At 37.1% G+C, this 22,759-nt stretch overlaps 1 protein-coding gene across 2 annotated transcripts in view; it reads left to right on the top strand.

Moving 5' to 3' along the window:
• Positions 1-368: 368 nt before the first annotated feature.
• The window catches only part of LOC126701252 (1-aminocyclopropane-1-carboxylate oxidase 5), a 36,248-nt gene continuing 13,857 nt past the window's right edge, over positions 369-22,759 (top strand). Inside the window, exons 1-3 of one of the 2 annotated variants that reach the window (XR_007647261.1) lie at positions 369-558; positions 734-957; positions 1,550-2,400. Coding sequence is in view for 1 of the 2 variants with exons in the window: in XM_050399361.1 (XP_050255318.1) it covers positions 457-558; positions 734-957; positions 1,550-2,036 (813 nt within the window). In the remaining variant the exon portion in view is untranslated. The remainder of the gene's footprint in view (positions 559-733; positions 958-1,549; positions 2,401-22,759) is intronic. The other variant, XM_050399361.1, reaches the window with a different exon arrangement.

Genomic DNA, 22,759 nt, shown 5'->3' with positions numbered 1-22,759 from the left:
TTAATACCCTATTATAGAAGGGAAGTCATCTTTCTTGAATTTTGATGACCCATTTTCTCCATGAGGCAGTTAATCAAAGTGGCTTAATCATGCAATTAATGAATATAATTAAGGACTATGAGATGCATCACCAAAAAGGGTATGCTTTTGTTGTGGATTACCAGTAGTACCTCAAAAAAGCATTGACCTTGTACATATACATATATGTTATTTATTAATGTCACCGTCCCATACCTTACCCTAACGGCTCCTTGATAGAAAAGGAAACAAAACAAAACGGACTAAAATATTAAGAGGTTGACATCCGCGAGATGGCGGGAAGCTTTACTATAAATAGGCTAGAGGATCCCCTCTTTCAAAGCACAACATAGCAAGCTAAGCTAAGCACAAACACTTCAACAAACAGCTCTTTTTCTCTCTCTATCTATCTCCATCTTTGCCTCTTGTTTTGCTTCAATGGCGATCCCTGTGATTGATTTCTCAGAGCTCAATGGCGAGAAGAGGGCCGAGACATTGGCTCAAATTGCTAATGGATGTGAGGAATGGGGATTCTTCCAGGTACTTCTTTCACTTCCTTAGCAATATCCAAAGTCGTTTAGATACAAAAGGGTGTCTAAGAATGGTGGGAATGAGTTCCCAATTCCCATCACCATTCTATCCCTTGTCTATATTTTATTTTAGCTAATGTATGATTATGTGCACGAGAATATTTATGGTTGCATTAATGTTACAGCTGGTGAACCATGGGATTTCGGAGGAGCTCCTTGAAAGGGTGAAGAAGGTCAGCTCCGAGTGTTTTAAGCTTGAAAGAGAAGAAAATTTCAAGAACTCTACACTAGTGAAGAAGTTGAATGAATTGGCGGAAACCAAGAGCGGCAAGTTGGAGAATGTGGACTGGGAGGATGTCGTTACTCTCCTAGACAATAACGAGTGGCCAGCTCAAACCCCAGGATTCAAGTAAGCATTGCATATATACATTAATTTCCTATAGTGATGATCACTATGCTGAAATTCGTTCAGGCTTTACTAAAGAAGCTGAGTTCTGTGCTAGTTACTAGAACTCTACTTTGGTTGCTGGCCAATTGGAAAGAGCAAAGAATATAGTAAATGAGAATCCAATAATGTCGACAATTACCAAACAACTATATGCAATATATACCAACCTTAACACATCAATGGATTCTAAGCAACAAAATGTTTCATTTTGTCGCTAGACTCATTCTAGGATTTCCAACTTCCTTTGTAATTTCCTTTTTGGATTTCTGGATATCCTCTCATGGCACCATGTGGTTCTCAACTTTCAAATCGATTTCTGATCTTTTGGGTACAAATACAATCCATGCTCTATGTTTTCTCTTTTAAACTTGTACGTTTATGACATTATACTCAAAATGATGGAACATTATTCTAATGCAAATTTGATTAGTTCAACTTGTAGCCAAAAGCATGCAGATGACCTAAAAACTTACCAAGGTTCATTAAAACTAGTTAGAAATTCCTAGCCCTTGAATAGGTGGATTCTGATATCGTTTGGCTTGTGATGTTACAGGGAAATCATGGCTGAATACCGGTCAGAATTGAAGAAACTGGCCGCGAAGGTCATGGAAGTGATGGATGAGAATTTGGGCTTACCAAAGGGATACATTAAGAAGGCATTTGATGGGGAAGGAGATGATGCCTTCTTTGGTACTAAGGTGAGCCACTACCCCCCATGTTCCCATCCAGAGCTGGTGAATGGTCTCCGAGCTCACACAGATGCTGGCGGTGTCATCTTACTTTACCAAGACGATGTGGTGGGTGGTCTTCAAATCCTCAAAGATGGGAAATGGATCGATGTCCAGCCACTACCAAACTCCATTGTCATCAACACTGGAGATCAGGTTGAGGTCTTAAGCAATGGCCGATATAAGAGTGTCTGGCACCGGGTTTTGGCTGCACCAGAAGGGAACAGGAGATCAATTGCTTCATTTTACAATCCCTCACTTAAGGCCACTATATCCCCTGCACCACAGCTAGTGGAGAATGTTAAGGAAGAGGTGAATCAAGTTTACCCCAAGTTTATGTTTGGTGACTACATGTCTGTTTATGCTGAGCAGAAGTTCCTCCCAAAGGAACCAAGGTTCCAGGCTGTGAGAGCCATGTAAGAAGGTTAAACTTCAAATATTTAGAAGATTACAAATTTGGTTTTTCCTTTTGTGATAAAGATTGTCCTACTGACAAAGGATACCCCTGGCTTGTCTTACTCTTAACCACATGTAGGGGAGGAAAGAAAGCTGAAGTGGGTGTTAGTGTTTGTGTGTGTGTTTTAGATTGCTGTTTTCTTTCTTGTTATGCACTTATGGGTTTCTTTAATGCACCTACTAAATTCTCAAAAATAAAAAAATTAATGCACCTACTAAGGTTTGCTTTGTACAATAGATTATATAAATGGTACTTTTTGAATATTGTTCGCAAATTGTAAGGTTTTTATTTCCTTGCTAGGTGTCAATGGAATTCTTATATGATCCTTTTTTTCATCTTTTTTTTCTTTTTCTTTTTTTTTTTTTGGTATAAATACAATAGAATTTCAACCTATAACATTCATTCCATGATAATTATTCTTTATTATCAAGTCAAAGACATCAATTGGTTTTTGTTATTGACAGATCTCTTATCTAATGACAAAAAACTTAATAAGTTAACCTTTATCGAAGTCGAGGAGGACAAATATAATTTTCTTGAGAGGGACAAATATAATTTTTCATGGACTTATTTTCTAAAATCATAAATACATGCCTATTATTTAATATTTTAAAAAAATTTAGGGGAGGCACAGCCCCCTCTTCTTGTACATGGTTCTGTCAATCATTAATAATAAAAATAAAGGGTTGTCTAATGATTGCTATTTATTATTAAATCCATAATATCAATTGGTTTTTTGTATAAATAGATTGACAACAAAAAACTTAATAAGTTGAACTCTTCATTAGTAATAAAGATAAGGGTGGTCTCATGTATAGGTTTTTTCAGTATGTTTATGGTTGAAACATTCCATAATTTGCTGTTGAGTTATTGAAACTGGTAGACTCAATTGGTCTCTTTTTTGGAAGAGTTGTTAAATTCAACCACCCGAGTTTCTTCCAATAGCCCAACTTGGACTTACAGCAAAATTTTACAAAAATAACGAACATTAGTGAAACAGTAAAGTTAAGAATACAAAATAAGTCAGCTGTTACGTTTGCATAAAAATTGGATTTTATAATCTGATGAAATCTGTTTGAATTGGAAATCAAAAGGGCCAAAGAAATTCCACTCAATGATAGGAGAGAGAGAGAGAGAGCTACACCTATCACCATATAAATTAAGCAGTCAACAAATAGTAGAATAAGGCGCAAACATAAAATGTCTTAGAAATAATAATGGCAGTAGCGATCAACATTAAATTGACTCCCAAAGAAATATCACTATGAAAATTATTTCTCATGACGTGTAATATTCCAAAGATCTTCTAGGTAGTATTATTTCAATGAGACTTTTTCACAAGAAATTCAACTAATATATCACAAAGAGAAAATAAATAAGAAAGAATACAGGTAGTCAAACAAACATCAATCAACTTTCAGATTCATCGATGGATCTACAAGATTAAATCTTTATTGCTGTGTAATAGATGACATTATACAAGTACATTTTGTCATATTGAAATGAAAAAAAAAAAAAGGATTCACATGGAAGCCAATGTGGTAATGTATCGTATTATTTACTCTTTGTAAAGTCAAATTTTCTTTGATCTCAGTTTACAACATGTACAGTAATTTTGCACAAACTTCAATCTCAGACAGAAAGAGGCTTCAAAGTAGATTTTAATCCTATTTGTGTCTGGAATCTTTGGATGTGCTCAAACTTTAGCACCACACATTTCGAGAGGTTTGAATACATGTACTATGATTGAAGGAGGGGGTCTGACACGATTATTAAATGGGTTGGGTCAGAGTTGAGCCATGTCTTCGAATACCCATATCTTGACATGATACGAACACGACATTCAGTGGCGACGCCACGTTGAAGTCAAGGTGTTCCGAGGAAAACCCTGACCTGGAAAAAAAAAATTATATATAATAATTTAAATTTTTTTATTTGTTTACCCTTAAAAACTAAAATAGGAACACCCTCAAACAAAATCAGGAACACTCAACAATTTTTATGCCAAAAAAATTTTGAACTAAAATCTAAAAAAAAAATCTTATGTCAGGCAAATCCAAACGTATAGCTTTCAGCCCAAAAAAAAAAATTGTAAAACCTTATCATTTTACATAACAAATTTGTTTGGATTTTACAGAGCAAGCCCAAAAAAAGCCCAACATCAATCCTAAACAAATACCCAAAGGCCCAACCCAAACGTATTCTAAAAAAATAATAAATAAAAAAACCCAATACGAATACGCATCGGCCTCAATCATCAAATGGTAAAGCTAAAACCTAAAATCAGAAAGCCTAAAGAAAAAAACCTCATCAAGGACAACCCCTTACGCCTCCGCCTAAAACCTCATCATCAAGCACATAAGCGCGACGCGGTGATGGCGACTCCGCCTGAAACTCAAGCAACAAAGCTTGGATCGGGCATCAAAGATCGGAGATCGAAGATCGGTCCGATCGGATCAGAGCTTACGATGCCGACTGAGAGAGAGAGCTCAGTGTATGCGACACCAATCGGATCAGAGCTTGCGACGCCTTAAGGTATTTTATTACACTTTACATCTCTCTCTTTTTCTCTCTTAATCTTTGGGTAACTGGGTTTTGCTGTGGACCTGTGGTCTGAGACTGAGAGAAAGAGAGCTCTCTTTCTTTTTGAAGTGATTCTCTCTCTTTTAAGTCTTTATAAATTATAATTATTCAATTTATTTGCTTGCCCCTTTTTTTTTACTTTACCCGTTGGTGTAAATTATAATTATTCAATTTATTTGCTTGGCCCTGTTTTTTTTTTTTTTTTTACTTTACCCGTTGGTGTGTCACTGTGTTGGTCAATTGGTGTTGGTCAGTTTGTCTTTTAGTATATTGTGATTTGTGAATTTATCTACTTGGCTCCTCTTGTGTGAATTTTGTCTATTGAGTGGGGTTAGATGGGGCCAAGGGCTATGTGGTGTGGGGTCGGGTGGGATATTTGAATTGGGGAAGTAAAGGTATTCAAAGGCAAGGGTGTGTGCACACATAAGGTGTGGGTGTGTGCTAGTGTGTGCTTATGCACAGTAAATTGTGTGCTATACGGCTAGTAGTTAGTAAAAAAAAATTAATGAAGCAACTAAACACCAATAATTAATAATTTAATTAAATAATACATTATAAAAGACAAAAAAATTAAATTATGTTAGGCTAAATAACAATTAATAATTTAATAATTAATGAAACAATAATACAACAAATTATAGTTTATAAAAGACAAACAAATTAATGAAACAATTAAACAACAATAATTAATAATTTTATTAATATTTCAAATAAATTTATAGTTTATTGTACATGTACCTTTGTTCATTTCTTTTCTTTTCATTTTTTTTCCTTTTGAGGTTTTTCGGTATACAGAATGCAAATTTGTTTTGGTTTTAAGAAAAAAAAAAATTAAGCACAAACTTCATGCCGGCCATATCTTGAATTTCGGCCAGTATTTACCGAAACACCCAAAATAGACCGAAATGACCCGAAATTTTTTCAAAGTGGAATAGGAACACCCTGGACAAAATTCCTGGAGCCGCCACTGACGACATTCAAACACAAATTATCACTCGTATCAACAATTGTAAAGTGTTTTGTAAAAATTATTGTGGTTCTAGAGTGAATATTAAGGGTTTTTTTTTTTTTATCTTACACCATTTTTAAAATAAGAGATTTATGCAAAACCTAAACCCATTTAATTAGTCTAGTTCAAGTAAAGTAATACTGATCCTACTAATGATAATCCTAGGTTTAACCTAAGATTAAACTCTTTATATATACTCTAATAAGCTCATTATAATTTATAATACGGGTTATATATAGTAAAGGTGTATTACTTTAATCCCAACATAAATCCTAAGATAATAGCTCATTTTTCTAATAAGATCTAACATTGATATCAGTAACCAATTGATAAAGTTTATTATCATTTCTTATAAATTAAATTAAATTTAAAAAACTTAATGATAATGGTACGTACGTACCAATTTCCGTTCTTCTTCTTTTTTGGGTAGTACAAAATTACACACCATTAAAGGTTTAACTTCGATTTTATTATTATGATAACATTGTTGAATCATTATTAGTTTTACTAGGGCTTCATGAATGCTACGTGCATGGAAAAAGTCTCGAGAACAAAAAAAGTAATGAAAACTCCATTATTTTATAATAATGAAGAAGGGCCAAAACTTTCATTTTGTAAAGACATTTATTTATGTGGATTTTAGTTAGTTCAACTGGTAAAGTCTCTTGATGGTTGAATAAGAGATTTAGAATTCAATCCCCGTTTACACCAAAAACCAATTGATGTCTTAATCTGATAATAAAGAGCTATCATCAGAGCATTGAAACTCAAAAATAAAAACAATTTTTTATTTTTTTATTTTTCTTATTAAAGAGTGTACATAGGATTAAAATTAAATTCTATAAAAATATATATATATATATATATATAAATATTCATATATATATACATATATATATAAATTAAAGAAAATAAATATTTTCAAAATTAATTGTTTTTTCTTTCCCCATAAAAAGTTTCTAAAAACATATCCCAAGTCAATACTCTTAGAGCAGCTGTTAACTTTTCTCACAATTATAATACATACTTTTCAAAAAGAAAAATACATTTGTCACTAATTTATTTGTTTTTATGTACAAATTTATTATATTTGTGTGTTTTTCACTTTTTCTTGATATTTATGTACAATTTGACTTTAATTTCTAAAAAATCATTTAATGAAACATGAAACACACCTTAATTTATGCTCTTAATGCCCTTCTTCATGAGAAATTATTAGATCCACCGGGAGGACTGCTGACGTAGTCCTCCCTAACCTCCCAACCAATAAATTGCTCTTATTTATGCAAATGTGACATCACCTGGTAATTTTAATTTTTTATTCGTTGTGCTGATTGGGAAGTTCACTCACACATTTGCATAAATAACATTATCTCATTGATTGAGAGGACCACATTAGTAGTCCTCCTAGTGGACCTAATAATTTATCCTTGATAATCCTTCTCCTATGAATATTAATGAAAAGCTCTCCTAAAATTCTTAATGGGAAAAAAAAAAAAAACAAAAAAACAAAAAAAGCTACTAGAAAACTCGTCATTGCATGAAGAAACAAATATTAAGTTTTCTTTCGTTAGAAAGAATTATTAAGTTTTATTTTTTGAGAAGAAAGAAATATAGAGTTAATTGTGTTCTATGCTATCAATAAAAATAAGAACAGAGTCACCGTCAGAAGACATGCATATGAATATAATAATCTCATTACGGAATGGTTAAATTCGGTTGTAGGTAGTTATGTAACTAACAAGGATGCTTTAAATTTTTAATCAAGTTTTGAAATTGTCAAACTACTAAGATTGGGTCATTGCATCGATTGACTCATATATAGGGGTTTCCATTTTAATCATTTAAGATTAAATTTTCTCTTAAAGAATGAATTAATTAATCCAAAGCCAATCGGTGATTAATTAATTAACAATGTCTTGGGGGAATGTATCAAAAGTCCTATTATATATGGATGCCTCATAAATAATAAGAAAATTGTTGGCAAGTCCCTTAAGACACCTATTAAGAAGTAATAAATGCTTTTTTATTATAAAAATAAAATAAAATAAAGTTCTTTTTTTACCTATTATTTTCCCAAGAAAAACTCAAATCTATGCTTGATTTTTAAAACAAAAATACATCATTCATCTTCAATTTCTACATGCACAACTTATATATGGATCTCAGTTAATTAATTTTATAAGTAGTACTTTTTTGTTTAACAAATCCAAATTATTGATTAAAGATGAGCACTCATTTGTTAACAATTGATGAGTATTCAACACTCTTAAAGCACCTCACTAAATCCTTTGAAAGGAACACCCATTGATATGGCTCTTATAATAATAAGAAGAATAGTGAATCTCTTCCCTAGGAAGTATACCATTATCGATGGAGAAGGGCATTGCCTTCACCAAAGAAGACTAGTTATATATTTGAGGCCTTGGGCTATTCAATTTTTCTTGTTCCCTTTCATGGCAAAGCTTTTCTTTTTAATTTACAGGAAACATGCTTGCAAAAACTACTCTATGTTGTTAGTTGAAAGAAGTTACCTCGTATTACGGTGTCCAAGTTGGTAACTTACATTATCATATATTTTGGGCTAACTATATTACTAATTTTCTCTCTCAAAAAAAAAAAAAAAAAAAAACTATATTACTAATTTTGAATGAAATCAGACTGTAAAAATAAGAGACACCATCTAAGTTTCAAATTATAATTAAAAAACCCCAAACCTTGGTTCAACGATATTATAATATAATGTTTGTTAAGTTCAAATGTTGTTGTGTTGGCAAATTCAAGTCAAAACACACCTTTGATATATTTGAGTTTTAGTTTTAGTATCTAAAATAAGGTTGAAAACTTATGTTGAAAACACAAGAAAACTACTCAAGATTTTGCTCAAAACAGTGAAGATCAAATGGTCTCAACTCCTGCTTGACTCTACTCAATTAATCGAGGTTTGATGAACCTCAACTCTAGCTTATATACCTCTCAACAGAACGAGCAACAGGATTCTGCTGTGTAACTTTTAATTTCAGCCCATGATGACCTAGCCCACTTGGGATCCGTACACTAAAGTTTTCAAAGGTATAAAAGCTATATTATACGGCTATCATCATAAGAGAGAAGACACACATTGAGAAAAGTTATTGCGACATTGTGCACTTTGGGTTGTTTTACCGAGCTATTTCTAGATTATTGTTGAAGCATATAACTACGAAGAACTTTGCACCAACTACTACTGAAATCAAGTTGTTGTGGTAAAGTCAGTCACAAATTGGAAATTCCTGAACATTGAAGGAGCTAAGAAAAGTAGTCCAACCAAGTTGTAAATGTTCTTAAATAACTTAGTCAGTTTCACTAAAGATAGATCCTTCGGAATCGAGTATGTTCCTTATACTTATAATCTCTATCTTTATTTGTGGATTTTTTAGGAAGTGATGACCTATATATCACTCGACCGTAAGGATTTTTTTCATTAGGTTTTTCTCTATTGTGGGCATATGGTATGTCTTGAAATTTACTTTTTCACGGCATGAAATTTAGTTTTGGCAATATAGTTATGTCCAACACTCTGTAATTGAACAATTTCATAATTGAAAATTTTAATCAACTTCAGTAATTGGTTAAAATTGAATTGAAACCCGTCAATGTTAATCAAAAACATTTAATATAAGAATTAAGACAGCTACTTTTAAACTAGATCATAGTTCGATTTTAGCCCCTAAAATATGTGTTAGATTTAAATTGGTCTCTAAAGTATCAATTGTTTCAATAAGTCCTTACAACTTTAAAAATGGCACAATGTTACTCTTATCCTAGTTTGTTAATTATTATTACCATATGAATGGCTTTGCAGTGCTGACTTTAGGCTTAGGCCTAAGCAAAAATTATCTTGTGCGCCTGCTCCCTCTCACAAGCAAGTGGACCACTAAGGAATGGATGATAATTGGGTTTTTTTTAATCTTTTTTTCCTTTCAAATGTCATTCACCAACACAGACTAACTGAATTACGCTTGAGTGAAATTCTCGGAACATGTCTTCTTCAATTCTAAATTTCTTATTCTTTCTTTCATTTTTCTACTTTCAAAGTGGGTTCCTCTCACATATTATAATCACTATAAACACATATAACATGTTAGACTACAATGTCATTAACATCATCATGATAAAGACATGCTTATATAGAAAATAGTTGTTACATCAGCAATTGGAATTTGCATAGTGATGGTAAGATAGGATAAGACTTAAAAGTACTATTATTGAAGCATTTAACCAAATTAATTGAAACAATACATAGATTACGAACAAAATTGAATACTAACATAAAAGGTCAAAATCATTGTTTGACTTTTGAATGATTAGACTTGTCATCATTCGGTAGACGTAGACCATAACACTAGTTTAGTTAAAAATGGTAACCATTGGGCTCAATTCACATGATGAAAGAGATTTGAAAGGATAAGATTGCCCCCTATACATGATTTTCTTTTTCTTTTTCCTTATAAGGTGAAAGGAAGTGTGAGACTAGGAGAAGAGATTACATTTCATTTGCAACAAAAATTTACTAATGATGAGACCACGCATTTGTTGTTGAGGCATGTGTCTTGATAATTTCTCCTTATCATACAAAATTATATATGAAAATAAAATATTAAGTATAAACTAATTTATGCTTTAATGTTGAAGAAAAACACAAAGTTATGTTTAATAACTCAAATACAGCCCATCAAAATAAAATTGTAGGATCTTTCCACTACAAAATACAATACATCAGGCTAAAAAGCCAACCAAGCAGAAAAATATGAAAACTTATATTCTGGATGTAATGCATCAAAACAACGATAACAATTAGAGCAGGGCTTACCAATCAAAGCAGGATACCTTCTCTATTTTTCAACCTTTTCTGCACAGTTGCTTGCTTGATTGAACATGCACCAGAGAATTAGGTTAGTAATTTATGGCTAAGTTTGTTGTAGGCTCAGGTTTAACTTTCGTTATCCTTTGATTCTAATTCTAGTTGAGTCTAATAGCGTTGTTGTAGTTTACTCTGTTCTCTAGCGAAAGTTGGGTCCACCAACTTTCTCCTAGGACTGAGAAAGAGTCGATCCCTTCTTTGTGAAGGCCAGTCAGTCCCTGTAAGTTGCCTTTTGGTTACTTCAGGTTTGTGGTTTTTGTTTGTGGGGGGTTTTGGGAAACACTTATGGATTAGTAGCATGGAAGAGATTACAAAGGGATGGAATCAAATGTCTCTTCAAGGACCGGAGAAGGATCAGTTCGACCTCCGCTCTAATATGGGTTCGAAGGACTTCATTTTGGCTGCAAAATTCTACACAAAACAGGTCATTAATGTTGAAGCCGTAGCTCGAAATTTCTCTCTTCTGTGGAGAACAAGGAATGGGTTTAAGATAAAGGATCAGGGCAATCATATAATCCTTTTTATCTTTGAAAATAAGCTTGACTGTGAAAAAATTCTCTCTGCACAACCCTGGAGTTTTGATAAGTTCTTGGTGGTGTTTCAGAGATATCATAATAACACTCACGTTCGCGACTTGGACTTTGAGAGAGTTCCTTTCTGGGTGCAAGTTTATGATATTCCGGTTAGCTTCATGAACAAAACGGTGGCTGAAGGTTTATGTTCGGGTATCGGCGAAGTTGCTCCACTGATTTTTCAGTTATGGAAGGAGGCGATCATGTTCGTGTTAGAGTCATTTTAAATGTTACTAAACCTCTCGGCCGTGGACGAAAAATTTCCCTGGATAGTGGAAACACAGGCTGGGTCTCCTTTAAGTATGAAAGGTTGCCGAGCCTTTGTTTCTGGTGTGGCTATTTAACCCATGGCGAGAGGGACTGCGAGCATTGGATTGCTAGTGGTGGTTCGCTCACAACGGAAGACAGGAAGTATGGGACGTGGTTGAGAGCCCCTCTGTCAAACCATATTAAAAGATCAACCATTGCTGTTCCGGGTTTTTTCCAGCAAAAGAAAGCTTCACATGTTTCTACGGTTGAAGAGAAGGAACCGGTTTCGAAACCACATCAGCCAGTGACGCCAGCGAGTGGAACCTCGACGTCATCAACAGAAAAGGTAACCCCAAAATCTGAGCTTCCTATCTTTTCATGTTCTGTAGCATATCCTAGTGTCAGGGATGGGGATGAGTTTCCTCCGGGTTTTGAGGGTCAGTTACACACAAAAGGAAACTTTCCACACTCTCTATCAGTATCTGATGAGAAGCAAGGGAAAGGTGATGTGATGGATGAGGGGATAGGGAACTTGGAACTATTACCAAGGGAGAGGTGTGAGTATTTAAAAAATTTGAGGGAAGAGGGTAAGAATGTAAATGGGGAATGGGTTTTTGAGGGTCAGGAAGGGAAAAGTAGTAAGTCAATCCTTACTTTTCATGAAGTGGACGGTTTACAGGACAAAGGTGAGGTGATGTTTGTTGAGAAAGGAAATTTGAGTCTGGCTTCAAGCAAGGAGTCTGATACCTCAGAACAGTCTTGGGTAACGGGTAGTAAAACTCCTAGGCCTATTCAATCTATGGTCACGGGTGAGTCTCCATCTAAAAGTGCCAGGTCAGCTAGACTCCCATTGGCTGACCTCTCTAATTTTCCTATTTCTCCCATGTGCTCCCTTTCATCTCATAAACCCTCTTGGACACGTATTAATCGTGGCTTCTCTGATCCTGAAGCAAAATTAGATGTAGCCGTTGGGAAAAAAAGGGCTTCACCGCCTAAACAAAAATCTCAGCAAGGTGATAAAAAAAAAAAAAAAAAAAAAAAAAAAAACAAAGTTGGTTTCCAGCCCCGCCAAGATTTATGAATCTCTTTTGTTGGAACTGTCGGGGGCTTGGGAACCGGCAGACAGTTCAGGAGCTTGGAGATTTGGTTCTAGCACAAGATCCCTCGATCGTGTTTTTAACTGAGACATGGCTGGAAGAAGCAAGGCTAGGTTCTATTTGTGATTCTCTTCAGTTTGGTCATTATTTTGGTGTTTCAAGAATCACTCGTGGGGGTGGTTTAGCTATTTTTTGGAAGCTTGGTTTTAATTTAGATGTGGAATCCTCTTCTCAAAATCATATTGATGTGGTGATAAATAAAGGTAAGGCAGATGCTTGGCGCTTCACAGGAATTTATGGAGCTCCGGAAACTCATTTACGTTTGGTTTTTTGGGATTTGATTCGTGGGCTTCACAGGCAGTGTTCTCTGCCTTGGCTGTGCGGAGGCGATTTTAATGAAATCTTGAAATCTCACGAAAAGAGTGGGGGTAGGCTGAGACCTTATGGTCAGATTGATCAATTTCGAGAAGTGTTGGATGAGTGCAACTTAATAGACCTCAGTTATTCCGGAAATAAATTCACTTGGTCTAGGTCTTATCCGAATGGTGGAATGGTTTGGGAGAGGTTAGATAGGGCATTGGGCTCTGTGGATTGGTATGATTTATATCTAGCGACTTGTGTCCAGACTTTAACTTGCGTGTCCTCTGATCATAGTCCTATCTGTATTCGTCTTAAGGGGATTGTAGTAAAATCTTCGAGACCTTGGCATTTCGAGTAGATGTGGCTCAAGGACATAGGATGTAGGAACACAGTGGTCCGAACTTGAGAGAGAAATGTCGGGGGCTCTCCTATGGAAGTGGTGGTTACAAAATTGGAAGCTTATCAACAGAGCCTTACGCATTGGAGTAGGAGTTCTTTTTGCCATGTGAAAAGGGAGATTGCGGAAAAAAAGAAGTTATTAAAAGTGGCTAAATGTGAAGCAGCCAAGGGGAGACATGTGGATCGGTTCATCAAGCTTAAATCAGAAGTGGTCGATTTACTTCGTTTAGATGAAAAAATGTGGCAGCAACGTAGTAAGGAGCATTGGATGATCTCCAGAGATCGAAATTCAAAATTCTTTCACACAAGAGCCTCACAACGGTTTCATCGAAACAGAATTAGGGAGCTTCCTAATCAAGAGGGTGTGTTGGTTTCAGGAGAGGGTGATCTTTCGGAAATGGTTAGGGACTATTATAAAAATTTATTTCATTCCTCTAGACCTACGGAAGTGGAAGAAGTGGTTTTGTCCATTAAACCAGCCGTGACTGAAGATATGTTTGATCAAGCCTTTTTCTCGAGAGGAAATTGAAAATTCCTTAAAGCAAATGGCTCCGCTAAAGGCTCCCGGCCCCGATGGGATGCCTCCCATCTTTTTTCAGAAATTTTGGAGTGATATTGGAGATGATGTTGTCCATGCTGTGCTGTCTTGCCTTAACTCTGGTAGTCTGATCCCAGGTTTGAATCATACTTTTATTTCTCTCATTCCAAAAGTAAAAAATCCTGAGTTTATTACTGAATTCCGACCTATTGCTCTCTGTAATATTTTATATAAGTTGGTTTCTAAGGTGTTAGCAAATAGGTTGAAAAAAGTTCTTCCTCATATCATTTCTGAATCCCAGAGTGCTTTTCAATCTGACAAGGCAATTTCTGATAACATTTTGGTGGCTTTTGAAACTCTCCACCATATGAAGCGAAAGAAAGGGGGTAGAGTGGGTCACTTAGCTCTAAAATTAGACATCAGTAAAGCTTATGATAGATTGGAGTGGGTGTTCCTCAAAAAGGTGATAGAGAGGTTGGGTTTTCATTGTAGGTGGGTTGGTTGGATTATGGAATGTGTTCAATCAGTAACTTACTCGGTGTTGGTGAACGGAGAGCCTACGGATACTATTATTCCGACTAGGGGTATTAGGCAAGGGGATCCCCTTTCTCCTTACCTTTTCCTCCTTTGCTCGGAAGGTTTAAATGGTCTCCTTGAGCAGGAAGTGGCAGCAAAGTCTCTTGAGGGCTTCTCTCTTTGCAAATTGGGGCCAAAGATTTCTCATCTTTTGTTTGCTGATGATAGCCTCCTCTTTTGTCGAGCTAGGGTGGAAGATGTATCAAAAATTTTTGAGATTCTTGGGAGGTATGAGCGTGCCTCAGGTCAAAAATTAAATGCAAATAAGACTACTATTTTCTTCGGTGGTAATGTTTCTGTTAAGGCTAAGCTACAAATTCAAAGTCTCTTGGGTATTCCGGAAATTAAGGAATATGAGAAATATTTGGGTTTACCGGCGTTTGTGGGGAGACGCAAAAGAGCTAGCTTCAACTATATAAAGGATCGGGTTTGGGGTAAACTTCAGGGGTGGAAGGAAAAACTTTTATCTCAAGCCGGTAAGGAGGTTTTATTGAAAGCCGTTGTTCAAGCCATCACGACCTTTGCTATGAGTTGCTTTCGGCTTCCGGTTGGTCTTTGTCAAGATATTAAGGCGCTCATTCGAAGATTCTGGTGGGGCCAATGGGGGGTCCGTCGGAAAATTCATTGAAAGAAGTGGGAGGTGCTTTGTAAACCTAAAGAAGAGGTGGGATTGGGTTTCAAAGACTTATGCAAGTTTAATGAGGCTTTGCTCTCAAAACAAGTATGGAGGTTGATACACGACGAGCACTCCCTTTTCTATAAGGTGTTCAAAGCAAAGTAATTTCCTCGTGGATCCATTTTTGAAGCTTCTGTATCTTCGGGTTCATATGCTTGGTAAAGCATCCTGAGATCTAGGCACTTAATTGAAGAGGGTGCTAGATGGAGAGTGGGGGATGGGCATCATGTCAAAATTTTCCTGGATAAATGGCTTCCAATCAGTGAGGGTGTTCTGGTTTCTTCCTCGAGTGAGCTTCATCCGGAGGCTACGGTTTCAAAGTTGATAAATCAAGTCTCGGGGTGGTGGAATGTTCAGTTGATTGATCGTTGCTTTCATCCCCCGGATGCGACTCGGATTAAAGCTCTCCCTTTAAGCTCAACTCCTCAGCCCGATGTGCTGATTTGGCCTCATGAAAAATCCGGTAAATACTCAGTAAAATCGGGTTTTCGCTTGCTGTGTGAAGGTCAGGACTCTACGGAAAACACGAACCAAACTAGCTCCGAAGATAGAGTGTTTTGGAAAATTCAGGTTCCCGGAAAAATAAAACACTTCCTCTGGCGGGCTTGTACAAACTCTCTAGCAACAAAAGACAATCTGGTCAAACGAAAAATATTATTGGATGCGACTTGTAACCGCTATGCAGGTGTTCAGGAGGACTTACTCCATTCTCTATGGAGTTGTAACGGTCTCAAGGAGGTTTGGAGAAGGGACTTTGGTTGGATTTGCAGGTCAGGATCGATCTTTTCCTCTTTCAAAGAGCTGGTTGCTCTGGTTTTCACTAAGCCGGAGCTGATCCCTCTGTTTGCTATGACGGCATGGTCGATTTGGTTTCACAGGAACAAGATCCGGGTTGGTGAGAGTGCAAGGCCGCTGGGTCAAATAGCAGGTTTTGCACGTGATTACATGCATGATTTTAAGTCCCTCAAGAGAAGCTCTCCCACGCTTCGTGCTTCTACTCCAAAAGTTTGGAGTCCACCTGCGGATGACGGATGGAAAATTAATTTTGATGGTGCGATGTTTAGTGAATCTGGTGAAGCGGGGATAGGGGTGGTTGTGCGAAACTCCGTTGGCGAGGTTAAGGCTGCTCTGGCAGAAAAGATTAAAAAACCTCCTTCTGTGGAAGTTTTAGAGCTGCTGGCTGCTAGAAGGGCTGCTCTCTTTTCAGAAGATCTAGGTCTTGATAAGGTGACTTTCGAAGGAGGTTCGGAGCAGGTAATGAAGGCCCTTCAATGGGGTGGCTGGGATTTCGCTCCAGGTGGTCATCTCATCCGAGATTTTCTTTGTATTGTAAACTCCTTTGTGAGTATCTCGATCTCTCATGTCTGTAGGCAAGGCAATACCGTTGCTCATGCTCTAGCTCAGAGAGCTAGACTCTGTTTCCCTATTTCAGTTTGGTTGGATTCCTATCCAACAGACATTACTCCTTTTGTATTAGCTGATTCTTCAGCCTTGATCTTTTAATATTTCGGGTTTTCCTACTCAAAAAAAAAAAAAAAAAAAAAAAAAAAAAAAAAAAAAAAAAAAAAAAAAAAAAAAACTCAAATACAAAAGCTGAGTTGATCTTTGACCATTTCTGTGGAACATTGTTAATTTACACTATTTTAACCTAGGGTTTAATAGCATGCATGTATCAACTCTTGATCCTTTAATTAAGGCCTTGATAATCATCCTTTGAAACGATTTAAAATCACCAAGTTGATTTACTATACCGTGCACTTGTTCCATTCGTTAAAATTTGAAATATTCTTCTTGTATCAATCGTTAATTAGAATAATCCCAAATCTTTCTCTCTCTTTTTTTTAGAAGACCAAATCTTTCTCTTTAGTGCTCACAATAGAATATGACAATATTAGGCTAGCTAACCATGATGATGATTTTCTACAATATGGCATGACGCATTACATTTTTATCAAAAACTTTGAATCACTCTTCTACACTTGATCACTACATCAGCTAATAACATAGTAGCTTCCCTCTTTGATAACATTTTCGCAAGGTTTTAAACATATATATCCTGCGCTGCATGGCATTACAACTTAGTGGTACATGGTAAAGCAAAACATTTTGGTGTATTGAAGCTTCTTCTATGGTATGTACCCATTTTGATCAGAATTCACAATCATTCATTTCAAGTATTTTAATTTCACTTTTATTTATATAATGAAAGAATGGTGAAGATTAACATAATTGATGTAAATTATATTTGGCTAAATTACAAATTGTAGCCTCAATTTTTGACATGTTTTCAATTTAATCCTATAAGTTTTTTTTTTTTTTTTTCCATTTCAATCTTTTAATATTCAGTTGTATCATACAGTCCTTCCATCCACCTCCATCAAATCCGCAATGTTAAATTCACCAAAACGACGTTTTAAAAAGTGAAAAATATTAATTTCATCTAATGACGAGATTGTATAGAACTAGACAAAAAGAACTAGATTGAAAATAGATAAGTTAAAGCACATAAGTGAGATTAACAAAATTTTAGAAAATTGACTTATAAATAAGTTAAAAGTTAAAGTTAGAAGATGTAATTGATGATTAAAATATTCATTTCACCAAGGAAAAAAATATTCTAGAATGTGGGGTCTGAGCAATTTAGTTCTCTGTATGCTAAAGTTAGTTATGTCAAAAAATGGTTTTTTTTTTTTTTTTTTTTTTTTTTTGAGAAACATGTCCAGAAGTTTGTTAGAATCTTTGGCATTATATTTAACAGTTCAATAATTTATATATATATATATATATATAATAAAAATAAAAAGTAAGAAAGAAAAGGTTGCTTCTATTGACTTTCAACTCTACTCTAATGTTTACATTTGGCTGGATACTGTTTAATTCTCATTATTTAGTACTCTTTTGTTTTCTTTTTCTTTTTTCTGAATGTCATTAATTAGTCAATATTGTAAACAGAAACCCTACTTTAAAAAACGAGACTCAATCATTGATGGAAAATTAATATTGGGAAATGAATATGCCTAGGGATAGAAAGAGCTTGGGGAGATGTCTAAAGTAGATGGTTCCAATGAGAGATAGTTCCACTTTCTTCTCCGCAACCATAAGTTTATTAGAAATGAGAAAAGTTAATTGATGGCTGAAAGTATTGCTATCTAGTATTTTTAAAAACTTTTATGATAAAAAAAAAAGTAACAAGTTTTTTTTACCATTTTTATATTTTTTATAAAAATAATATTAAATTTTTTAAAAAATACTACTATGTACATTTGGCGTAAGTGATGATTACTCTACAATGACAAGTTTTTGTAAGGTGTGGGAAGTAGAGGTTAGATTCAATTCTCCAAAAAATGGCTTCACTCACATATATGCTTAACAAATGTCCAAAGTTTATATCATATCCTTTTCCTGTTTTCTTTTCTTTTTTTCATTTTTTAGCTTCATTGGTTCTCTGTATCCAACCGACGTGTTTCATTCACTGTCAAACTGTCAAATCTTTTTTTTTTTTTTATATCAAGTTTGTATTATAATATAGGGTAAATTCCACAAACCTACCCTGAGGTTTGTGGAAATACCAATGAGGTCCACAACATTCTAAAACCTACCAATTTAGTCCTTAAAAGACAATTTTATCCCTACCCTTCAGTGATAATACCAATCTTTCCTCATCTTGCTTCTCTCTCTCTCCATTCCTCTCCCCTTCTCTCTTCTCTCTTTCTTTCTCAGATCTCTCTCAAAACCCACCGCCCAACAAACCCATATCACCCACAGCCACTAGAAAAGTCACTGACCACCACACTCATACCATCTTCTCCGGCAATAATTTCGGCATCGTTGACCGGGAACGAAAGGCTACTCCGGCGAATCGAGCCGTACAGTCTCTCAGCGTCAAGAGGAACGGTGTTCTGAATCAAAACATGCTGAAACTTATCCTCAAGCCGAGACATCGCATGCTGAATCGCCGAATAAGCTCGATCCACAATCTCTGAATCGGACCTCACCGAATAGAAAGAGAAGTTTTTTTTTGTCTGAGCTGACATAAATAAATCTTACAATTTTATGGATGATTGTTCAGTAATTTTATCATGTGTATATGCATTGGTTTCTTGAAAAGCTAGTGGATGTTTCTGGGTTTGATTTAAAAATGGGTTCTTGGTGGTGAATGTTTTTTTTAAATGTGTTGATTTCTGTTGGTTTGTAGAGTAGGTTTCTGGGTTTGATTAAAAATGTGTTTTTGGTGGTGAATGGTTTGTGTAAATGTGTTGAATTTTGTTGGTTTTATAGGGTATGTTTCTGGGTTAGATTAGAGATGGGGTTTTGGTGTTGAATAATTTTGTGTTGGTTTTAACAGAGTAAAAAAAGAATTTATAAGAAAAGAAAGGAATGGCGGAACAGGTATTGGAAAGGAGCCAAACTGTGATTTTTAAGAGAGAGATCTGAGAGATAGAGAAAGAGAAGAGAGAAGGGGAGAGGAACGGAGACAGATTAGAGAAAGAGAAAGAAAGTTAGGACAAAATTGTCTTTTAAGGACTAAATTGGTAGGTTTTAGAATGTCATGGACCTCATTGGTATTTCCACAAACTTCAGGGTAGGTTTGTCGAATTTACCCTATAATATATTATTATTATTATTATTATTATTATTATTATTTTACTAATCAAAAGCGCAATTCTAACTTCTATTTTATTTTATTAACCAAAGCTTGCTTTCACTATATGAACGAGTTCACGTTGAAATAATGAATTCAAGCCTTAGATCAATGTAGGCTGTAAATGACCCGCATTATTTATGAATAGTTAAACTTTGGTTTGAAAAAATTCTTATTTATACCTATTTAATTAGCAAACTAATCAAACTCAAGTTCAGGTTTAATTAATCTCGACTATTATGAGTCAATAGCTCAAATACAACAATGTATTTGTAAACAATATTATAAACATGAGACCTGATTTAAGTGTATATAACTTTTTTTTAAGAAAGGTGTATATGATATTATATGTTTATATGTATGCATGTATATATAAATGCATAGTGTGGGGGTAAAGTTCGCCAGTCAACGTTGGGCCAAAGTACCTGTACTAGGCCCAACCACAACAAGAAGCGAAGACACGGGCGGAAGACCCCCCCCCCCCAGCCCAATCATGTTGGGCCGGGCTTGCTTAGAGGCGTCCGAGGAGGAGTACCTCCTCGGACGCACCAAATGGGAGTCCGATTCACTCCCTTTACATGGCGCAAGGCCAACCAATATCTAGGAAGAGTGCATGACGTTCGGGGGGGGGGGGGTGGGGCAACCACAACTGCCGCATTAAATGCCAAGGAGCAACTTTTCTAGCCGCATTAATGTGGAAAGGACAGGAGAAGAGGATTATCTTGGCCAGTGCAAGTCACAGAAAAGAAGGAGGATGTCCTATGGGACAGGCACTCAAGTAGAGGCCCAGATAATTAACAAGTGTAGGGTCATTATCGTAGGAAGGATGCTATATAAGAGAAGAAAATTCTCATGGTCAAGGGATCGCAAGCCAGAGGAGGAAAAACAGAGAAAAAGAGAAAGGAGTTGGAGAGAAAAAAAGCAGAAGATACAGCCCCACGGACTGTTATCCCAAAGGCTTAGAGGAATATCCCTACGTCCAACTGGTTGCATGGCTTGTTCGTAACTACGTTCACGCTGTCAAGACCTAGTTCTGTAACCTACTCTCTACAAATTCATTGTTGAGGGACTTTTGGGCCAGAATCGCTCGCCTGTTGGGCCTGAGCCCCAAAAACCGCCCTTACAATTGGCGTCGTCTGTGGGGAGAACTTGTGTCTCGACAAGTGAAACAGTAAGGGATGGAAGGATCAGGTCCGCGCCAAACCGGACGTGCAGAATCTCAACGACAGGACAACTTTGTAAACCTCGAACGAGCGAAGGATCAAGATAATCAACGAGAGGGCAATGTGAACACCTCTCACACGAGTAGAAGCCGCTCAAAAGGGAAGGATCACGCGTCCCACCAGCACAACGAGCGAAGGGCTCTACAACAAGAGATTGATGATTTGAAGAAGAAGCTGCGTCGAGCCCAGCGAAAACGTCTATCGCCCGTTTCGGACACTAGCAGTGGTGAGGACGGTGAATACAGACGAAGGTCGAGAACCCCTCCGAGCGAGACGTTCTCCTATGAGGAAGAACGGCCTCACAAACGCGGTTGCAAAAGCCCGTCTTACCAAGGCCTGGTCAATGACGCCATGAGTAAGGCCCTGGACCGAATCTTCCAGTCGCCATTTACCCGTAGAATAGAGAGGGCGGTGCTTCCTCGGCGGTTCAATCAGCCGGCGTTTGCCCTATACAATGGTCGAACTGACCCAGTGGAGCACGTGAGCCAATTCAACCAAAGGATGGCCGTCCACTCTAGGGACGAAGCGTTAATGTGTAAGGTGTTTCCATCCAGCCTGGGACCCCTAGCAATGAGATGGTTTGATGCCCTCCCACCGAATTCCATAGATTCCTTTAAACAGCTGACGCAGGCTTTTGGTTCCCGTTTCATCACCAGCACTAGAGCCCCTCGGCCCCTCGATTCCCTCTTATCCTTATCCATGCGAGAAGGAGAAACGCTGAAGGCCTACTCGGACAAATATTGGGAAACGTACAACGAGATAGAAGGGAACTACGATGACGTCGCCATCAGTACATTCAAAAGGGGCCTGCCGACAGAGCACGGCTTGAGAAAGTCTCTCACGGGGAAGCCAGTCACCAGTGTGCAACAACTCATGGACAGAATAGCCAAGTACAAAAGGGCCGAGGAGGACCAGGAGATTAGGAAGGGAAAGGCGAAGGTTGTCCCTCAGGAGAGGAGGGACTTCAGGTCGGACCGCTTCAGCAACAGTAACAAGTCGAGAAGAGATTATATGGAGCAATCTGGATCTACTGGGGCTCAGGTAGTCCATGCTGTGTTCCGAGAACCATTGCACGAGATCCTGGAGAAAGTAAAGCGCGAACCTTTCTTTCAGTGGCCGAACAGGATGGCAGGCGACCCCTCAAAACGCAATCAGAATCTATACTGTGCGTATCATCAAGAGCCCGGACACGCCACTAACGAATGCAGGAACCTGAAGAACTATTTGGATCGGCTTGTCCGAGAAGGAAAGCTAAGGCATCTGTTGCACCGCCCTGAGCAGTCGAATGTCGAAACCAGACAAAGCGCATTGAGGCCACCCATAGGCACGATAAATGTCATTCTTGCCACACCTGGGAGAACCAGTTCCGGCCCGTTCAGAGTGATGTCAGTGGATGGGTTCCCGACAGAGCCAGGCGAAAGAGGACCCACGAGAGCCAGAGCGAGGGCCCCGCCATTAATCGGGTTCACGGAGGAGGATAAGGAAGGAACTATTCAACCCCATGAAGATGCCCTAGTCGTGACGCTCAGAATAGGAGGTTATGACGTGAAGAGGGTGTTAGTTGATCAGGGTAGCGCCGTGGAGGTAATGTACCCAGACCTGTATAAAGGGCTGAACTTGAAGCAGGAAGACCTGTCGCCATACGATTCACCCCTGCTTAGCTTTGAGGGAAAAGTCGTCATCCCGAAAGGCATGATTAGGTTGCCTGTGCAAACAGACTCAGAAGTAGTGGAAGTGGACTTCATCGTGGT

Source organism: Quercus robur, chromosome 9 (assembly GCF_932294415.1).
Source record: "Quercus robur chromosome 9, dhQueRobu3.1, whole genome shotgun sequence".
Classification (NCBI taxonomy): Eukaryota; Viridiplantae; Streptophyta; class Magnoliopsida; order Fagales; family Fagaceae; genus Quercus; species Quercus robur.
The sequence above is the reverse complement of the archived record's forward strand: the minus strand, read 5'-3'. Positions and strand labels throughout refer to the sequence as shown.